The following is a 19408-nucleotide window of genomic DNA, read 5'->3' as shown; positions in this document are numbered from 1 at the left end:
TGAATGTTACACCAGCCCCCGCTTTCTGCACAGCAAACTGCACGATGTGGATCAGGAGCCTTAAAAATGTTCACACTCTTTAAGCTAATAATCCTCATCAGGACCCTGAAGGACAATATCAAATACAGGGGCAAAAATATTTCTATATAAAAATATCCATCACAAAATATTCTATTTTATTTTTTTAAATTTTTAAATGTTTACTTATTTTTGGGAGAGAGAGAGCGAGTGAGCGAGCACCTGAGTGGGGGAGGGACAGAGAGCGAGGGAGACACAGAATCCGAAGCAGGCTCCAGGCTCTGAGCTGTCAGCACACATCCCAATGCCGGGCTTGAACTCACGAACCGAGAGATCATGACCTGAGCCGAAGTCCATGCTTAACTGACTGAACCACCCGTGTACTCCACAAAATATTTTATGACCGAAAAAAATAATTGTAAACCCCTAATGATTAGGAGAAGAGTTAAGTAAACTAGGTTATGTATACTCTCCAGAATATAATGCAAACTTTAAAATGTTAGGGAGAGCAAATGATAACTTGGACGAAGACTTACAATATGATACTAAGTAAAATAAACAGAATATTCATTATATACAGACTGTGATATTTATCATTTAGTGGAGGTATGTAAAATCTAGAGAGACATAATAATGGTAGAAGTAGTAAATACAATATTAGTAGCAGCTATGACTTACTGAGCACTTACTATGTGCTTTTTCTGTGCTTGGCAATTTATATACATACCCCTGTGTGTTAGGCACTGCTATTATCCCCATTTTACCGATGAGGAAACTGGCTCAGAGAGGGTATCTTGTGCAAGGTCATATGGTTAGTAAGTTGTTGAACTGGGATTTGAACCCTCGTCTGTGTGGCGGCCGTGAGACAGTGCCTGACACGTGTCCAACTCTAGGGGAGCTCAGTTGACCAGATGTTTCGGCTGCACTCTTCAATCCATCATCACAGCTGCATGGAGGACACATCTCCCGCGGGCATCTCCGTCCAATGACAAAGTGTAGCAGGGACACTAAGGCAGATCCATTTCTGTGTGACACAAAACTCTTCTGACGGCAACCTTGGGCCGGAAGACTCCTCGACGGCCTTGCCAAAACTTTCTTGGGGTGCATGGCAGACTAGGGTGATTCCTCTAGACCATCCTTCCCTGTCTCCTTCACCCATAGTCAGACTTGCATCAGGGTCTGACAGCTCTCTCAACCTTTCCTAGCTCCCTCCCCATTTTATCTCACACAAGTGCTTCCCTTAATAAAATTCTTATCTATCCAATCCCACATGGCGCCTGCTTCTTGGAGGACCTGGATTACACAGTCTATTGGACTCCAAAGTCCCTGCTTTCCTCTTGGTGCATAACCGCCATTATGTTAGATTACGTTTTATAATAGTTTTGCTGACATGGAATTCACGTATCATACAATTCTCCTGTCAGAAGTGTAGAATTCAAATGATTTTTAGTAGATTCACAAAAAATGAGCCACAATGACCATAGTCAATTTTAGACCATTTTCATCACCTCAAAAAGAAACTCGATACCCTTCAGCTACCATCACATTCCTGCATCTTCCCGAGCCCTAAGCAACCACTAATCCACTTCCTGTCCCTATTGATTTTCCTGTCGAGACACTTCACATAAATAGAATCATATATGTCTTTGGTAACTGGCTTCTTTCCTAGCATCGTGTTTTCAGGATTCGTCCATGTTGTAGCGTGTGAATCAAGTGCCCTTCATTTCTTGTTAGAGCTAGATAATATTCCATTGTATGGGTATGTCGTATTTTATTTATACATGCATCAGCTTGTTTGCATGTTTCTCTTTTCATTTGGGTCGTTTTTCACCTTTTGATTATTATAAGTAACGCTTCTAAAATGCTTGTGTCCAAGTTTTTGTGTGGATATATGTTTTCATCTCTCTTGGGTATATACCTAGGAGTGGGGTTGCTAGGTCAAATGGTAACTCTACGTTTAACTTTCTGAGGAACTGCCAGACTGCTTTCCAAAGGGGCTGCACCATTTTTTCATTCCTACAGCAGTGTATGAAGGCTCTGATTTCACCACATCCTGGTCGACACTTGTTATTATCTGATTAAAAAAACTTTTTTAATGTTTACTTATTTTTGGGAGAGATGGAGACAGAGCACGAGTAGGGGAGGGTAGAGAGAGAGGGAGACACAGAATCCAAAGCAGGCTCCAGGCTCCGAGCTGTTGGCACAGAGCGTGACGTGGGGGCTCGAACTCACGAATCATGAGATCATGACCAGAGCTGAAGTCAGATGTTCAACTGACTGAGCCACCCAGGCGCCCCTGATTTTTTTTTTTTTACTGTAGCCATACTAGTGGATATGAAATAGTATCTCGTGGTTTTGATTTGCAGATCTCTGATGAATAATGAGGTCAGGTATTTTTTTCATGTATTTATTGGCCATTTGTATATCTTCTTTGGAGAAATGTGTATTCAAATAGTCTGCCCATTTTTAATTGGCCGTTTGTAAGATTTCTTTATATAGTCTAGAGACTAGTCCATCATCAGATAAAAAATTTGCAAATATTTTTTTCCCCATCTTGTAGGTTGCTTTTTTACTTTGTTGATGGTGACCTTTGAAGCACAAAAGGTTTTCATTTTGATGAAGTCTACTTTATTTTTTCTTTCGTTACTTGTGCTTCTGGTGTTGTATCTAAGAACTCACGGCCAACTCTGAGGTTAAGCCAACCTTGCATTCCTGGGATAATTACCACTTGATCATAATAGAGAATTTTTTTTATATGTGACTGGATTCAGTTTGCTACTAAATTTTGAGGAATTCTGCATTTAGATTCCTGAGAAAGATTAGCCTGTGGTTTTCTTTTCCTGTAATATCTTTGGCTGGTTTTGGTAGCAGGGTGATACTCATCTCATAGAATAATTTGGGAAGTGTCCCTTCTCTTCTATATTTTGGAAGAACTTGTGAAGGATGGGTATTAATTCTTCTTTAAATATTTGGTAATATTCACCAGTGAAGGTATCTGGACTTTGTGAGGGTTTTTTTCCTTATTATTAATTCAGTCTCTTGATCTATTATAGGCCTATTCATATTGTCAATTCCTTCTTGAGTCAGTTTTGGTAGTTTGTATCCTTCCAAGAATTTGTCCATTTCATTTAAGTGATCTAATTTATTGGAATACAATTGTTCATAGTATTCTTTCTAATCTTTTTTATTTCTGTAAGGCTGGTAATAATGTCCCGTTTCATTTCTGATTCTAGTGATGTGAGTCTTCTCTCTTTCTCTCTTGGTCAATCGAAGTCAAGGCTTGTCAGTTTTGCTGATTTCTTTGGATTTTCTCTACTGTTTTTCTACTCGCTTCTTCATTAATTTCCACTATAATCTTTATTATTTCCTTCTTTATGTTTGCTTTGTTTAGTTTCCTCTTCTTTTTTCAGTGTAAAGTAGCAGGTTAGGTTATTGATTTAAGTTTATTTATTTTTGAGAGACAGAGTGTGAGCAGGGAAGGGGAAGGGGGGGGGGGGGAACAGAGCAGAGGATCCAAAGCAGGCTCTGAACTGATAGCAGTGAGCCCTTTATAGGGCTCAAACTCACGAACTGTGAGCCCAAGTTGGATGCTCAACTGACTGAGCCATCCAGGCACCCCAGATTTAAGATCCTCTTTTTAAATACAGGCATTTATAGGTATAAGTTTCCCTCTAAGCACTGCTTTTGCTACATCCCAATAACACGGCAAAACTTTTCCTGTGTTTTATCTTTGCTTTTATTTACCTTGAACTATTTTTTAACTTTCCTTTTGCTTTCTTCTTCGATATGTTGGTTGTTTAGGAGCGTACTTTAAATTTCCACATATTGATTTCTGATAGCGTCCTGTTGTGGTCAGAGAGTATATTTTTGTATTATTTCTATCCTTTTAAATTTATTGAAGTTTGCCTTAGCATTTGATTTATCCTGGAGAATGTTCTATTGCCTTGAGAAGAATGTGCACTCTGCTGTCGTTGGGTGGGGTGTTCTCTAGATGCCTGTGAAGTCCAGCTGGTTTATAGTATTATTCGTGTCCTCTATTTCCTTGTTGGTCTTCTTAGTTGTTCTATCTGTTATCAGATAGTTATCAGAAGTAGAGTATTGGAATCTCCAACTAGTCTCTTTTTCCATTTACGTCAGTTTTTGCTTCATGTATTTTGGTGCCCTGTTGTTAGGTGCATATATAACTGTCATATATTCTTGTTGGATTGGCCCCTTTTATCATTATCAAATGCCTCTGTTTATCCCTAGTAACACTGATACCAATACTTCAAACTGTCCTTCCCTTTAGGCCCCTGGAGGTTTTTAAATTCCAAGGCCATGAAATCTTATAGGCAATGCAATATTCAGGAGAAGTGAGAGGTGCAGGTTCACTTTTGTAACAAAGAGAGGAAGGGATATTGTGAACACGGAACCTGCATGAAGTCTCAACTGCTGGCCCATTTCAAAGGAGAGCAGCTCTGGGAAAGATTAAATTATTATGTTAAGCATCTGGAACCTAATGCTCTTAAAACTATCACTGTCCACGTACCCCTTGGAAAGCCCTTACATACAGATGCTGTAGACTCAAAGGGTGGGTGTGTGAGTGCGGGGGGAGAGGCAGAGTGAGGGAGAGAGAATCTTAAGGAGGCTCCACGCCCAACGCAGAGCCCAACACAGGGCTGTATCTCATAACCTTGAGATCACAACCTGAGCTGAAATCAAGAGTTGGACGCTCAACCGACTAAGCCACTCAGATGCCCCAATTAACAGCTTTATTAAGATACAATTTATACACCATAAGTTTAAACTTTTAAAGTTACCAATTTAATATTTGCAGGCAACTTAGAGTTACGTGTTCATCCCTGCTATCCAGTTCCAGAACATGTTCATGACCCCCCAAAAAACCACATACTCCTTGGCAGTCTCTCATTTCCCGCTCCCGCAGCCCCTGATAACCACTATCTACTTTGTCTCTATTTGTCCATTCTGCACATTTCATGTAAATGGAATCACACAATACGTGGTCTTTGGTACTTAGCTTTTTGTCACTGAATATAACACTTCAAAGATTCATCCATGTTGTACAACGTGTCCTTTTACAGCTGAATAATATTCCATTGTAGAACTATAACATATTTTATTTATCTACTCATCGGTTGATGGGTACCGGGGTTGCTTCACTTTTTGACTATTATGAATAATGCTGCTGCGAACATTCATGTACAAGTTTCCGTATGGACATATGTCTTCATTTCTCTTGGGTGTATCTGAGGAGTGGAATTGCTGGGTCATGTGGTAATTATGTTTAACCTTTAAAGAAATTTTTTTATGTTTATTTATTTTTGATGGGGGGGGAGGGGAGAGGCTGAGAGAGAGGGAAATACAGAATATGAAGCAGGCTCCAGGCTCCGAGATGTCAACACAGAGCCCGACACAGGGCTCGAACTCACGAACTGTGAGATCATGACCTGAGTCGAAGTCAGACACTTAACCAACCGAAACACCCAGGTGCCCCAATATGTTTACTTTTGAGGAACCGCCAAACTCTTTTCCAAAGTGGCTGCACCATTTTGCGTTCCCACCAGTTGTGTAGGAGGGTTCCAATTTCTCCATGTCCTAGTCAACACTCGCTACTGCCCATCTCTTTGATTGGATCCATCCTAGCAGATGTGAAGCGATGGCTCATTGTTGTTTTGACGGGCGTTTCCCATATGGCAAATGATGCAGAGCATCTTGTCGTGCACGTATGACATTTGTATATTATCTTCGAAGAAATGTTTATTCAAATCCTTTGTGCATTGTGATAGTTAATTTTATGTGTCAACATGGTGGGGCCATGGTGTCCAAATATCTAGTCAAATAGCATCTCGGATGTTTCTGTGAGGGTGTTTTTTGGGTGAGGTTGACATTTAAGTTGGTGGACTCTGAGTAAATCAGATTGCCCTCCATACGGTGAGTGCGCCTCATCCAATCAGCTGTAGAGCTTGACAGAACAAAGGTGGCTCTTTCTCACGCAAGAAGGACTTCCGCCAGCAGATGGCCTTCAGACTTGAACTGCAGCACTGGCTTTTCCCTGGGTCTCCAGACTGCCAACCCTCCCTGCAGATTTTGCGCCTGCCAGCCTCCTTGACGGCATGAGCCAGTTCCTTAAAATAAATGTCTCTCTCGCATTCTTTACACACTTACACGCACCTCCCTACCGGATTCGGTTTCCCTGGAGAACCTAATACACCCATTTTTAAATTGAGTTGTCTATTGTTGAATTGTAAGAGTTCTTTACATGTTCTAGATACAAGTCCTGTACCAGATGTATGATTTGCAAATATTTTCTCCCATTCTGTAGATGATCTTTTCATTTTCTTTTTTTTTTTAATTTTTTTTAACGTGTATTCATTTTTAAGAGACAGAGAGAGACAGAGCATGAGCAGGGAAGGGACAGAGAGAGGGAGACACGGAATCTGAAACAGGCTTCAGGCTCTGAACTGTCAGCACAGAGCCCGATGTGGGCTCGAACTCACAAACTGCGAGATCCTGACCTGAGCTGAAGTCGGACGCTCAACCGACTGAATCACCCAGGCACCCTGATCTTTTCATTTTCTTAAAGGTGTCCTTTGAAGCACAGGAGTTTTTAATTTGGATGCAGTCCAATGTATCTATTTTTTTTTCCTTTTAGCTTGTATTTCTGGCATCATATCAGAGAAACTTACCTAATCCAAGGTTATTTAAATTTTTGATGAAAATTTTTAGATGATGTAAACGTTCTAAGGGAGTTCACGAACAAAAAAAGTTTGAATACCACTAATCCACACAGGAAAAAGCATCTTTTTTTTAGTTTAGAGAAGCTGTTTGTTTGTTTCATTTAACGGCACAAATCACAACGGGTGCAGTTGATGTCCAAATACCGGCCTAAATTTCTATCCACCAGACTGTTCTACTATTGGAATTAACCCGCACATGCACTTTATCAACAACATATTCCTACATAAAACCAGGAATTCTGTGAGCTACTTATCTTACTCTCTAATCTATTTTGAAAATAACTTAATTTAAATATAATTTATATACCATAAAATTTACCTCCTTTAAGTACACGATTCAATGATTTTTAGTAAATTTCTCAGGCTGTACAACTATCACCACAATCCAGTTCCTAATGCCTCCGTTAAAAATAAATTGTGTGTTGGCGGGGGCGGGGGAGGGGGGGCGCCTGAGTGGCTCAGTCGGTTAAGCCACCAACCTCAGCTCAGGTCATGATCTCACGGTTCATGAGTTCGACCCCCACATCGGTCTCTGTGCTGACTGCTCAGAGCCTGGAGCCTGCTTCGGAGTCTGTGTCTGTAGGGAGACACAGAGAGAGAGTTCGAGCCCGGCCTTGGGTGAGCACAAGCCCTGCTTCTCTCTCTCTCCCTCTCCCTCTCTGCCCCTCGCTCACTTGTGCCCTCTTTTTCTCTCTCTTAAAAAACAAAAAAGAATTGTGGTAAACCTAATGCCTTTTTAACAAACTACTATTACTAAACATTCCAACATGGCATGCCATCAGTCTTCGAGGAAAATAACAAAATCAAACACAAATTTAAAGATACAGTTTAGCACTTCCCTCCCCCCCCACCCCCGTCATAATGTTTATTACGATCCAAACAGCCCCTGCCATGTCCACCTGTGGGATCAGAGCCAGCTGCCAGCTGTTTGTCTAAGTCCTTGTTCCGCAGCTGCGCCCAGGAGTCAGGTTCAGTGGCCTCCCCTATAAGCACTGCTCGTCTTTCGGCAGTGAGGGACTTTGTGACCTCTGCTGACAGACCGCTCTTTTTATTTTTAAGATGTTTTATTTATTTTTGAGTGAGAGAGCATGAGCAGGGAGGGGCAGAGAGAGAAGGGGACAGAGGATCTGAAGTGGGCTCTGCATTGACAGTGAGAAGTCCGACACGGGGCTCAAACTCACGAACCGTGAGATCACCACCAGAGCCGAAGTCAGATCTCAACTGACCGAGCCGCCCTGGTGCCCCCAGACTGTCCTTTTAATAACCATTCCAAGTGGTAAAAAATGCTGGGGGCGCCTGGGTAGCTCAGCCGGTTAAGGGTCCAACTCTGGTTTCCGGCTCAGGTCAGGATCCCAGGGTCGTGGGATTGAGCCCCTCGTTGGGCTCTGCACTGAGCATGGAGCCTGCTTGAGACCCTCTCTCTACTTGTACACGTGCTCATGCACTCTCTCTCTTTCTCTCTCTCTCAAAAAAAAATTTGTTTTGAAATGCCATTCGTTTTTCTTTCCTTCTCCGTTTTTGATTGCCTTTTTAAAAACAGAGCATTTTCTGACGGCCTGATTGTGAAATCCATGGACACTGGCCCGTGCTTTCTTGGCTGTTCTGTGACATTCCATCCTTTTGACCCAGCTCAGCCTGCCACCTCCTTGTGGGACGGCTGACCTCTTTCCCAGGCCCACCCTCGGCCGCTCCTCTCGCCGGCGTTCCCCAGACTTCCAGCCCAGCTCCTGTTTCCCCCTCCACCTGCCCCAGGTGATCTTGTCCACTGTCGCGGCTCCACGGCCCCCTCTCTGCCAGTGGCTCCAAATCCTCATCTCTGGCCCTAATCTCTGCTCCTGGCAGAGGCAGAGGTTTGCAGGGGCCGCAGCCTTCCTGAGCACCGCTGGCCTCCCCAGACTCGACACCGCCCGGTGGAGCTCAGAGCCTCTCGCTTTCTCCACCCTGATGTGTGGTGGGACACGCGACCTATCTCCCAAGCCACATGCCTGCCATCGCCGCACAGGCCACGCCAGGAGATGCCTGAAGGCCCAGTGGCCTGGAACACAACCGGAGAACCCACTTTCCTTTGCCTCTCCATGCTCTGGCCTTTATCCTTTTTAATTGTTACTTATTTATTTATTTTTGAGGGGGGTGGGGCAGGCAGAGGATCCGAAGCCGGCCCTGCACTGACGCCATAGACTCTGATGTGGGGCTCGAACTCACGGACCTTGAGATCATGACCTGAGCCAAAGCTGGACGCTTAACCAACTGAATCACCCAGGCGCCCCTCCGTGCTCTGACCTTTAACGCCTGTGATGACTGTCTGGTCCCGATCCCCTCACTGCACAATCCTGCTCTAGGCTTTCAGTTTCTTCCCTGTTCCTCAGCCTCTGTCTGCAGAGACCAAGGATCACTGAGCTCTTCTCCCATTCCCCCAGGGAAAAGAACTCGGCCCGTGTTCTGGTCAGAGAGGCCACTTTGCCCCTCGTGGCCCAGTCCTCCCTCCTTACTCGTGGACACGGCCACCAGACTCCTCGTGCTGTGTGCCTCACATCCTCCCAGCTCTGTCCTGTGAGCACAGGGAAAGGCCAAGGGTGGTGATGAGGGACGCAGAGGACTGACCCTGTCCCGCATGTGGCCTTGCGTTAGGAAGGCTAACAGTAGGGGTGTCTGGCTGGCTCAGTCAGCAGAGCATGTGACTCTTGATCTCAAGGTTGTAAGTTCAAGCCACACTATGTGTGGAAATTACTAAAAGGTGGGGGGGGGGGGCGGCACCTGGGTGGTCAGTCAGTTAAGTGTCCAACTCTTGATGTTGGCCCAGGTCATGATCTCACTGTCATGGGATAGAGCCCCATGTCGGTCTCCATGCTAAGCATGGAGCCTGCTTGGGAGTCTCTCTCTCCCTCTCTCCCTCTGCCCCTCCCTCTCTCTAAAATAAAGTTAATAATAATAAAAAAAAAGAAGGCTAATAGTAGTTTCTGGATCCCAATAATGGAGACCTGCTCTACCTTTAACCTGGGGAAGCCCCCAACCACCTCTCTTCATCTGTAACAAACGTCACTCTTCCAACTGAATCATAGCCATAACCCTCCTTGCAAGCCCCCCACCCATCCCCCAGCGGGCTCACCTCGGCTTTTGCTGATGGCAAGACTAAACACAACAACCCCTGGCCTTCTGTGTGGCGTGAACTACACAGGCTCGGCCCTGGGGAGTCCCTGGGAATCCAGCCTCTTCCCTCTCTCCCTCTGAAGTTCACACAGGATGCTGTTTTTCCACTGGCCCTCAGCACCACACGGAGAGGCAGACTTTGGGCAGCCGTTAGGGACAAAGGCACTGCTATCCTAACCTCATACCATGCAGGCGACTAGTTTCTGGGGTTGGGATCCGCCTAAGGAAACTTTACTCCAGAGGCTCTAACGCTGGGCACATCACACTGAAGGGTCACGAAAGCTTCAGTCCCATTCTCTGATGCTCCAAAACTCTTACACCGAAGACAACGGTAAGCATCACTTCAGTAACGTCTGCGGAGGCTGAGCACCAACCATGACCACACAGGGCACTAGTGTCACCATGTCCTGAACGACCCACAAGTCCGTGGGGACCTGGTCCACCCCCTGGGTTGAAGGAGGGGATGAACGAAGGTTGCGCCCAGAGGCAGCATCACAAAGCAAGAGGCTCCGGGGCCGGGGCTTTGCCTCCTTAGCATCCATGATTTATGAAGACCCCAGAGCCCGGATGTTCTTTTGGGTCACTTGTAAGAACCTGCCCACCATCACACTGGCGGGGGCAGTCCTGGCATGTCCTCACAACGTGGCTTCTTTTAGGGACAGAGAGAAGGGTGTGGCTCCAAGGGAAGTCGGACACATCTCCCTACAATGAGTCTGCAACCTAGCAAAACTAGCATTGAGGTGGACCAGGAAGCCTTCCCTCCACACCTGCACCCACGTGTGCGAGACACTCCCGAGTAGCATGTGCGTTGCGCCAACTTTGGCTCACGTCTCCCTGGAATGGTTCCCAAGGCCAATGGGGCCGTCCAGCTACGGAAGCACCACTTTGCCTTCTTCCCAGTCCCGATCCGTCCTGTGACCCCACATCCTCTACAGGTCAACAAAACAGTCAGGGCCTGTGTCCTTGGGGGCTCTGAATACCACCTTCACTCTCCCGCACGTCTGGCTGCCTACAGAATCCGAACTATCCCGTTGTGGGGAAGGACAGCATCTTCAGTAAACAGGGCTGGGAAAACTGGACAATCACACGCAAAGAAGTAAAATCGGACCCCAATTTTATGCCACCCACCAAAATTAACTCAAAATAGATTAAAGACTTACATGTAAGACATGAAACTGTAAAATTCCTAGAAAAAAATAAGGGACCAAAAAAAAAAAAAATAGAAATAAGAAAAAGAAGAAAAGGAAAAGAAGGGACAAAGGTCCTCGACGTTTGTCTTGGCAACAACTTTTTGGATGTGACAGCAGAAGCACAAGCAACAGGAGCAAAAATAAGCAAGTGGGACAACATCAAACTGAAAATAACATCCACACAGCAAAAGAAACGATCAACAAATGAAAAGGCAGCCTATGCAATAGGAGGAAATACGTGCAAGCTGTCTACACGATAGTTGGTATCCAAAATATGTCAGGAACTCATACAAGTCAAAAGCAAAAATCCACAATAATCTGATGAAAAATGGACAGATGACATGAGTAAACATTTTTCTAGACATTCCTTTTTTTTAACTTTTTTTTTGAATGTTTATTTATTTTTGAGAGAGAGAGAGTGTGAGCAGGGAAGGGCCAGAGAGAGAGAGGGAGGCACAGAACCCGAAGCAGGCTCCAGGCTCCGAGCTGTCAGCACAGAGCCTCACATGGGCTCGAACCCACGAACCGTGAGATCATGACCTGAGCTGAAATTGGACGCTTAACCGACTAAGCCAGCCAGGCGCCCTGTTTTTCTAAAGAAGACATGAAGATGGCCAACAGGTGCATGAAAAGATGCTCAACATCACTCATATCAGAAAAACCCAAATCAGAACCACAATGAGAAGCACCTCACACCTGTCAGAATGGCGGGATCAGAAAAACAACCAGAAAAAATGGCGGGATCTTGTTCACTGTTGGTGGGAATATAAACTGGTACCGCCATTATGGAAAATAGTACGGAAGGGCTTCAAAAAATTAAAAATAGAACTACCATATGCTCTAGCAATCCCACTTCTTAGGAAGTGAAATCAGGATCTCAAAGAGATATCTCTACTCCTATGTTCACTGCAGCGCTATTCCCAATAGGCAGGACATAGAAACAACCAAAATGTCGACCAACAAATGAATGGATAAAGAAGATACACAATGGAATATCATTCAGCCATAAAAAGAAGGAAATGTTGCCATTTCCAACAACATGGATGGACATCGAGGCCATTAAGCTAAAGGAGATGAGTCGGCAGAGAAACACAGCAGAGAGCAAGCGCATGATCTCACTTACGTGCGGAATCTAGAAAAGCTGAGTTCACAGAAACAGAGCTTGGAACGGTGGTTGCCAGGGGCCGGTGAGTGGGGGAAACGGGGAGATGTCGGCCAAACAAACTTCCGGGTGTAAGACGAGTGAGTTGCGGTATCTGATTTGCCGCGCGGTGACCGTGGTCGACGACACCGCGCTGCATACTTCGTGTTCCCACCGCGCACCAGAGACGGGTGATTACGGGAGGTGAAGGACCTTACTGAAGGCAAGCGACCCGGTCGTGGTCACCATCTCCCAGCGTATGCGCGCATCGCGTCACCGCAGCCTCCGTCTCACACTCGCACAAGGTTACCTGTCAGTTGCATCTCAGCGAAGGAGGGGGGGGGGTAGTATGGAAAGCGCCTGCCGCTGCTACAGGGAGGTCGGGCCTGGGGGGTGTCGGACACGCAGCCTGGCTACAGCAGACACTGAATGAGTAAACGCCCAGCAAAGTTCCCGGCAGGGGAAGCGCTTGAAGGCGGTAACGGCTCGGACCACAAAGGTCACGGGCTTTGGGGTCAATGCCGGTCTCAGGATGCGACCGTGACCTCATCTCTCAGTGTCTCTGAGCCAGCTTCTTCATCTGTAAGTGGAGGGTACTTGTTGTGTGGATTAAATAAAATACTCCTGCTGTGGTGCCCCGCTGTCACAGCTGAGTGCCACCTCGTAGGCAGGGATCTTCTCAAAGCCACCTCGTCTCTACAGTCTGCTGGCCGTGTGTCCCACCAGCATCTCGGGAGCATGGCAGCCCAGCGTGAGCACCGCTTCCTGCCCGCCACTCTGGCAGAAGTGGTAAGTCGGCATGTCCCGCATTCTGAGGGCTCCGTTACTGCCAAGTCTCAACTCCCCTGGGCACAGGGCACCCCCCCCGCCATGCCCTAGCTCCACGTCCCCAAACAGCCTCGCCTTCCGCAGTGGACACCACGGTTGCTTCTGACCGCGCCCGGGCTTCTCCCATGCAAGTCCCACCTGAGGCCCTGGCGGGCTGCCCTTCCTCCCGATGGCCACCCACCCCTCCCCACCCAACTGCGTCTGCACCGTGGCCACTGCCTGTCATACCCTCACGAGGGCCGCCACGCGCGCATAACATCCATAAAGCACAGCACGACGCCTACTCCCTTTAGCACCCAAACCAGAGACCAGGAGCTCATCCCTGACATCACCCGGTGTGATTTTTTTTTAATGTTTTATTTCATTTTATTTTTGAGAGAGAGAGCACAAGCGGGGAAGGGGCTGAAGGAGGGAGACAGGGGATCCGAAGCGGGCTCTGTGCCTGACATCAGTGAGCAGAACGTGGGGCTCGAACTCACCAACAGTGAGATCACGACCTGAACTGGAGTCGGACGCTCAAGCAACTGAGCCACCCAGGCGCCCCATCACCCAATGTGATTAATGCCCAATTAATGCTGATTCTGGTTCTACCAATTCAATCTCCTGATAACACTCCCCACACCCACCCTTCTCCCTTCTCTAAGTTCACTGCCTTCTGGATTCAGAAAGTTCTGTCCCTGCTACGTCCTAGCGGTGCAGCCTTGGGAAAATCGCCTCTCTGGGCCTTACGTTCATGAGCCCATGAGATGGGTTTATTACCAGCTCCTATGTCATAAAATCAGCATTTAGAGGAAATAACATAAGGTATGTAAAATGCTTACCATAGCACATGGCTCCAAGTAAGTCCCCAGTACAGGTCACCTGTTGTCATTATTGTGGTGGTGGCTGCTATTATCATTATCTGGACCTCGGCCTCTCTCACCTGGGCGAGGTTAGGAGTCCTGCACCTGGTCACTCACAAAGGGTGAGGACCAGGGTCAGCCATCTGGTGGAGCCACCTGCAGCCACAGTAGGATCATTCTGTCCCTTGAAAAGCTAGGAGAAGGCATGAACGCAGGGCAGCCTCATACCCAGGCACAGACCTTGGCTGTGAGGCTGCCTGTCCTCACAGCGAGAGCCTCCAAGGGGCCTAGGGAGAGGTGTAGGACTCTAGGGATGGAGGGTTCCTTGGGGAGGATCTAATTCAATTCCCCGATTTTAGGACGGCAAAATTGACCTTCCGCAAACATAAAGGACTTGCCGTGGCCAATTTCACTTAACAAGGGGTGATCTGGGGCTCCTCTGTGTCCAGCCCCGGGGCTGGATGCTGGATATGTTGCCAGGCAGATAAAGAGTTGGATCAGACCCAGTTTTCCACTAAACCATCTCACCTACAGACCCCGGATCAGCTGGCTAAAAATAACACGTTTCTGTGTGCTACCTAAAGGGAGAAAACCAGAATTCTGTATTACCAATAAGCCATGCTGACAACTTCTGTCAACCGGAAGCTGGAGAATGAAACACCAAATTGGACTTTTACACAAGTAAGAAGACTGGAAAACACTGAGAATAAATCTTAATGGGGACGAATTCTTCCATGCCAGCATTTCCCCCTTAGACACACACACACACACACACACACACACACACACACACACACACACCACACCGGTCTGGGCGCTCTGCACCAGAGCAGGAGTTTGCAACACACCCCCAGAGCTGACACTTGCTTTCCTCCTCAGCGTCCGGACTCTTCCAGTTTCTTAACAAAACATTTAGAATTTGGGGAGAAAGGAACGTTAACACTAAATTGTCATTTTATAAATGATGAAACGGAAGCTTAGAGAAAGAAAGCAGTAAGTCACAGCCTATAAAGAATACGGTAGCTAGACATCTTCTGCTCTCTGCCATAGAGCTGCGGTCAAAACAACAACAAAAAGACTTTGGCTTAAGTCTTATATGGGAGGTGTGTCCCTGTGCATTAATTAGAAAAGTCCCCCACAAATTTGGTTTTTAACCTTCTATGGGACCTGAGCGCCTCCGGGAATCTACGGAAAGCTGTGAATTCTTTCCCCCAAAGGGAGCCCAGAAGGGCACAAACATAATTTTGCCTATAATTTCAGAAACTTGCTTTTAAGTGTTGGCCGTACAGTTATGCAAAATAATTCAAATCAGCTTTTACAGACATAGTCCAAACCTGAAAACTTTCTGTGGGAGGAGGGGGTTTGCAATAGTGAGTGAAAAACGATTACAATACCGTTTTTTTTTTCCCTATTTGAAACAAAACACGAAATTATGATTTGTTGGGAGGCGCATGCAGATTAAAATTAAATGTATTTATCCTCCTGCTACCACAGCCAGATGATAACACTATTTAGGGTTCCAAAGTGTCCTACAAACGGGCCCCTGCACTAAAAATACCCTAAGGACGCACTGCAAGCATCGCCAGCCTCTATCTGCACGAGTAGCTTTCACACCCTGTACCAATACCACATTCAGTAAAGGCGAGTCTATGCTACAGGAAGGCACAGGAAATATTCACACTGTTTACTGTCATTTACACACCTGCAATTGAAGATGATACCTCTTTCCCCTAAAGGAAAGATATTGCATTCACGTTGTGGCATTAAGTTACTGAGTTTCTAATAATACCTTTCACTTGAGAAAAATAACGATTATCCAAAAACTTGCCTGCTGATTTAAGGGTCCGTAGTTCTTCTTTTTTTACCTCTGAGGACTCCGGGGAAGGGCTAGAAAACTGCTCTGCCCTCGGTGGGGATGGGATTTCCCTCCGGGTGACCTCTGCGTGCCCGAAGGCCCTGTTTTACAGCGGGGACTCTGCGAGCCGGGTAACATGAGCTGACTCCCACTGCAAATAGCAACGCCTGCCGTGAGTGAAAGCCCAAATATAGACCTGCCTCGGCTGTCCTGCCACTTCTTACTGCTCAAGTGACACCGGGCGAGGTCACATGCTGTCCCCCCCAGCTTCTTCATTTACTGTGAGGACTTGAGGCCTGTAGCCCCACCGAGCTGCTCAGGTGGCTGGTCATGTACAGAGGGCTGGGGGCGCCACAGGCCCTGCAGAGAAGGGGGGCTTCCGAGAGCCCTCGTATTGTGCACCCTCCTCGCGGGCTGAGGGTCTTTGTCCAAAATGTTTTGAACAAGCACAACTCTGACGGTAATCGAACGCAACTTCGTTTTTGTTCCCCTCTCGCCATCCCTTTACCATTTACTCATGGTGGGAATTATTCCCCTCTCCGGGTAAAAATCCAGCAGACCCAGAACTTGCTGCTCTCTCTTCGGTGACATTCAGTCCTAGGGTCGTTTGAAGGCACAGTCTCCATTCGGTAACTGAAGATATAGTCTGGAATATTGATGGAAAAGTCATACTTAGTTTAGCCAGTACCAGAATCCTCCCTCCTACCCAGCCTGGGCCTCTTCACCTGGAAGTCTGCCCCGGGAAAGGGGGAACAAGGGCTGCCTCTTCTCCCCGCACCTCCTCCCTGGGCTGCTGGTGGCACGCCAGGGCCGGAGGCGCCAAGGTGATAAGACAGCTCCTATCGGAGCTGATGCCACAGTGGGTGCTAATGTCAGGCTCTCTGGGCTGGCAGGTGCTTAGAGCTCTCTCTTGCACACTTGTGTGAATGTACACGCCTCTCTCTCCCACGCACCCCCTCCCTCCCTCATGGGGAGTTTTTGTACATCTCTGGAGTTTCCCATCACGGAGACCCTTCTCCTGAGTTCCCACAACCAGGCTGAAAACCCTTCTGTTCCGGGGGGTCCCTTGCATTCCCCTTCCGGGCCCCGGTGAGCCACCTGCAAGAGGTCTCAAATGAGGTCTCCTCACCCATGCAGTTGGCTCTCTTAGGCGGGATCTAGATGAGTCCTTGTTGACGCTGTCTTCATGCTGGCTCACATCTGGATCTTAGGGGGCAGGCCCATCCTTGGTCCCGGCAAACTCTGGGATGCAGAGGGACCCAGTGCAGCTACTTCCCCTGGCTCAACTCAGTTTGGGCAAGTATTAAAAAAAATAATGTAGAGTGGCTGGGTGGTTCGGTTGGTCCAAGTCTTGATTTTAGCTCAGGTTGTGATCCCGGGCTCGGGGGATTGAGACATGTTCGGTGCGAAGCCTGCTTGGGATTCTCTCTCTCTTTCCCTCTGCCCCTCTCTCCCATGTGCACCCTCTCTTTCTCTCTCAAAAAAATAATAATGTAGATGTCTACTTTTTATGTGGAAAATACCCACAATATACCTGTAATTAGAAAAAAGAGTTTGTAAAATCTCATTGCAGTATATCATATATATATTGTCCAGATGATATGTATTTATAATAGAAATATACAAATATGCTACATATAATCTATAATATAAATATATAAATATACGATATATAACATGAATATAGCATACGTAGCATAATATAGAAATACATATGACATTATATATAACGATACACACAAAAAACAAGAGCAGGGTTTATCTCTTTTGAACTATTTTACTTTTTTCTTTATGTCTTTGATGGTACCTATTTTAATAACAATTATATATATATAGTTAAAATATATGTATTTTTAATGTTTATTTTTGAGAGAGACACAGAGAGCACAAGCAGGGGAGGAGCAGAGAGAGAGGGAGAATCCTGAGCAGGCTCCACACTGTCAGCATGGAGCTAGACGAGGGGCTGGAACTCAGAACCGTGAGATCGTGACCTGAGCCAAAATCAAGAGTCCAACACAACCGGCTGAGCCACCCGGGTTCCCCCTGGAATCTTCATTTTTTATTAATAATATATGATATTTGGCTCAGAGAAAGGTAAATACTCCGAAAGAACCATAAAGTGAATATAAAGCAGGCATGTATCCTGGTAACAACAATTATTAGGTTTGTCCATATTTTTTTCTAAGAATATACAAACATCCTTCCCTCACACACACAAAAAATAGAAATTACTCTTATAATTAGAAAGCCTGCTAGTGTCATTTTGACAAAGCAAATCAATTGGAAAGGCTACTCAAAAGGATAAAATAGCATAAAACAAATGCAGTGAAAAGACATATCGTAAAGAATATACAAGATATTAAAAGAGACTATTAAAGAATTATCGTTGTGAGGAATCACTGAATTCTACTCCTGAAACCTACACTGCATGTTAACTAAAATTTAAATTAAAAAAAAAGAGTTGTAAGTAAATCGTATTAACTAAGCTAATATACTTACAAATGGTTTGAGGAAAAACAGATCCCTCCTCTCTCCGAGAAGAATGGCAAGCCCAGCGGTTGTGAGCGAGCCTACGGGGGCAGTCAAGGTGAGGAGCTCGAACAGAGGCAACTTCAGACCTTAAAGCTACATTCCACAGGGTTTTCTAGATACCCTGGATCATCTTCGTGGGGAGAGAGGTCCTAGCCATTGCTTCAGGCTGGCGCTGGTTCGTCGTTGTCTTCCTTTGGCCATAACAGCAAGTGCAAACCTAATTCCATGCTTTCCCAGCTCCCAACCTTCAAAGCTCTTTCTCCGGTTCCCGCCTCTAGCCCGCAGGAGCCTTGTCTTGGCGAGGGGCTCCTCCTCGCGGCTTCGCGGCTTCCGGGGCATCTCCCCCGCCCCTCCCCAACCACCCCCTCTTCCTGGTGCACTCACGGGATGGAAGCTGACGTACGCCGTTTCTCCGTCTACACTGTGCGTTTCCTGGACAGAGAGACCAGGGCCGTCTTGTTGCCTGTTGCATGAGCTCCGGGTCACATCCCATCCCCACGTGCAAATTAGACATCCCCACCTCCTGAAGCAGGTCTTTGGTAGCCGGGTGGACTTAGCAGCCTGACTGTGCATGTTAGGACAAGTTTCTTTGCTGGGTCTGTCTCCGTGGCTGTAAAATGAAGAGTGGGAACGCAGATCGTAGTTAAACGTGCTGGCTGGGAGATGGGACGCTTTGAAGACAGAGAGAGAGAGAGAGAGATTTTTGTGTATGCCCACGGCACCGCCCCCGCCCCGAAACCTGCACACAGCACACGCTCCATGAAAGCTTGTTGAATTGATAACAACAAATGTGTGGCTTCTACTCAGTGCTTGGCGCTCAGAGGCCCTCAGTAAATAATTCTTAACGTCCGATGTAACGTGTGGCCTCCAGCAAGTTTGCACCGTTCTTGGGCGCGTGTGTTCTCTAGCGCCCTGGTGAGCGAGGACCACAGTCGGTCCCCGTTCTCAACGGGTTCGAAGTTTACCGCAGGAGGCGATGGCGATAACTCGGTCGCTTTTCCTAATTCACTGTGTACAAAGGTGGAAAAGGTGAGGCAAGAGAGGTGATTCTCGGGCTCCGGACAGGGTTGCGACAGGGCTGGATTCCGACGGCCCGGAGAGACACGGGCTTCTGACCT

General features: G+C 46.7%; 1 protein-coding gene across 6 annotated transcripts in view; it reads right to left on the bottom strand.

Moving 5' to 3' along the window:
* The window catches only part of FSD2 (fibronectin type III and SPRY domain containing 2), a 42236-nt gene extending 25014 nt beyond the window's left edge, over nucleotides 1-17222 (bottom strand). The window contains exons 1-3 of one of the 6 annotated variants that reach the window (XM_019460384.2): nucleotides 16888-17222; nucleotides 16267-16404; nucleotides 15732-15909 (exon numbers count right to left, since the gene is read on the bottom strand). Coding sequence is in view for 2 of the 6 variants with exons in the window: in XM_019460387.2 (XP_019315932.2) it covers nucleotides 13883-13892 (10 nt within the window). In the remaining 4 variants the exon portion in view is untranslated. Of the gene's footprint in view, nucleotides 1-13882; nucleotides 14674-15605; nucleotides 15709-15731; nucleotides 16405-16887 lie in introns of those variants that run through there. The other 5 variants (XM_019460385.2, XM_019460386.2, XM_053888636.1 and 2 more) reach the window with 5 other exon arrangements.
* Between the last annotated feature and the right edge of the window lie 2186 nt (nucleotides 17223-19408).

Source organism: Panthera pardus, unplaced genomic scaffold (genome assembly GCF_024362965.1).
Source record: "Panthera pardus isolate Hobbes unplaced genomic scaffold, ASM2436296v1 HiC_scaffold_23, whole genome shotgun sequence".
In the NCBI taxonomy this organism is placed as follows: Eukaryota; Metazoa; Chordata; class Mammalia; order Carnivora; family Felidae; genus Panthera; species Panthera pardus.
Note: the sequence above shows the minus strand (reverse complement) of the source record. Positions and strands in the feature narration are given on the sequence as shown.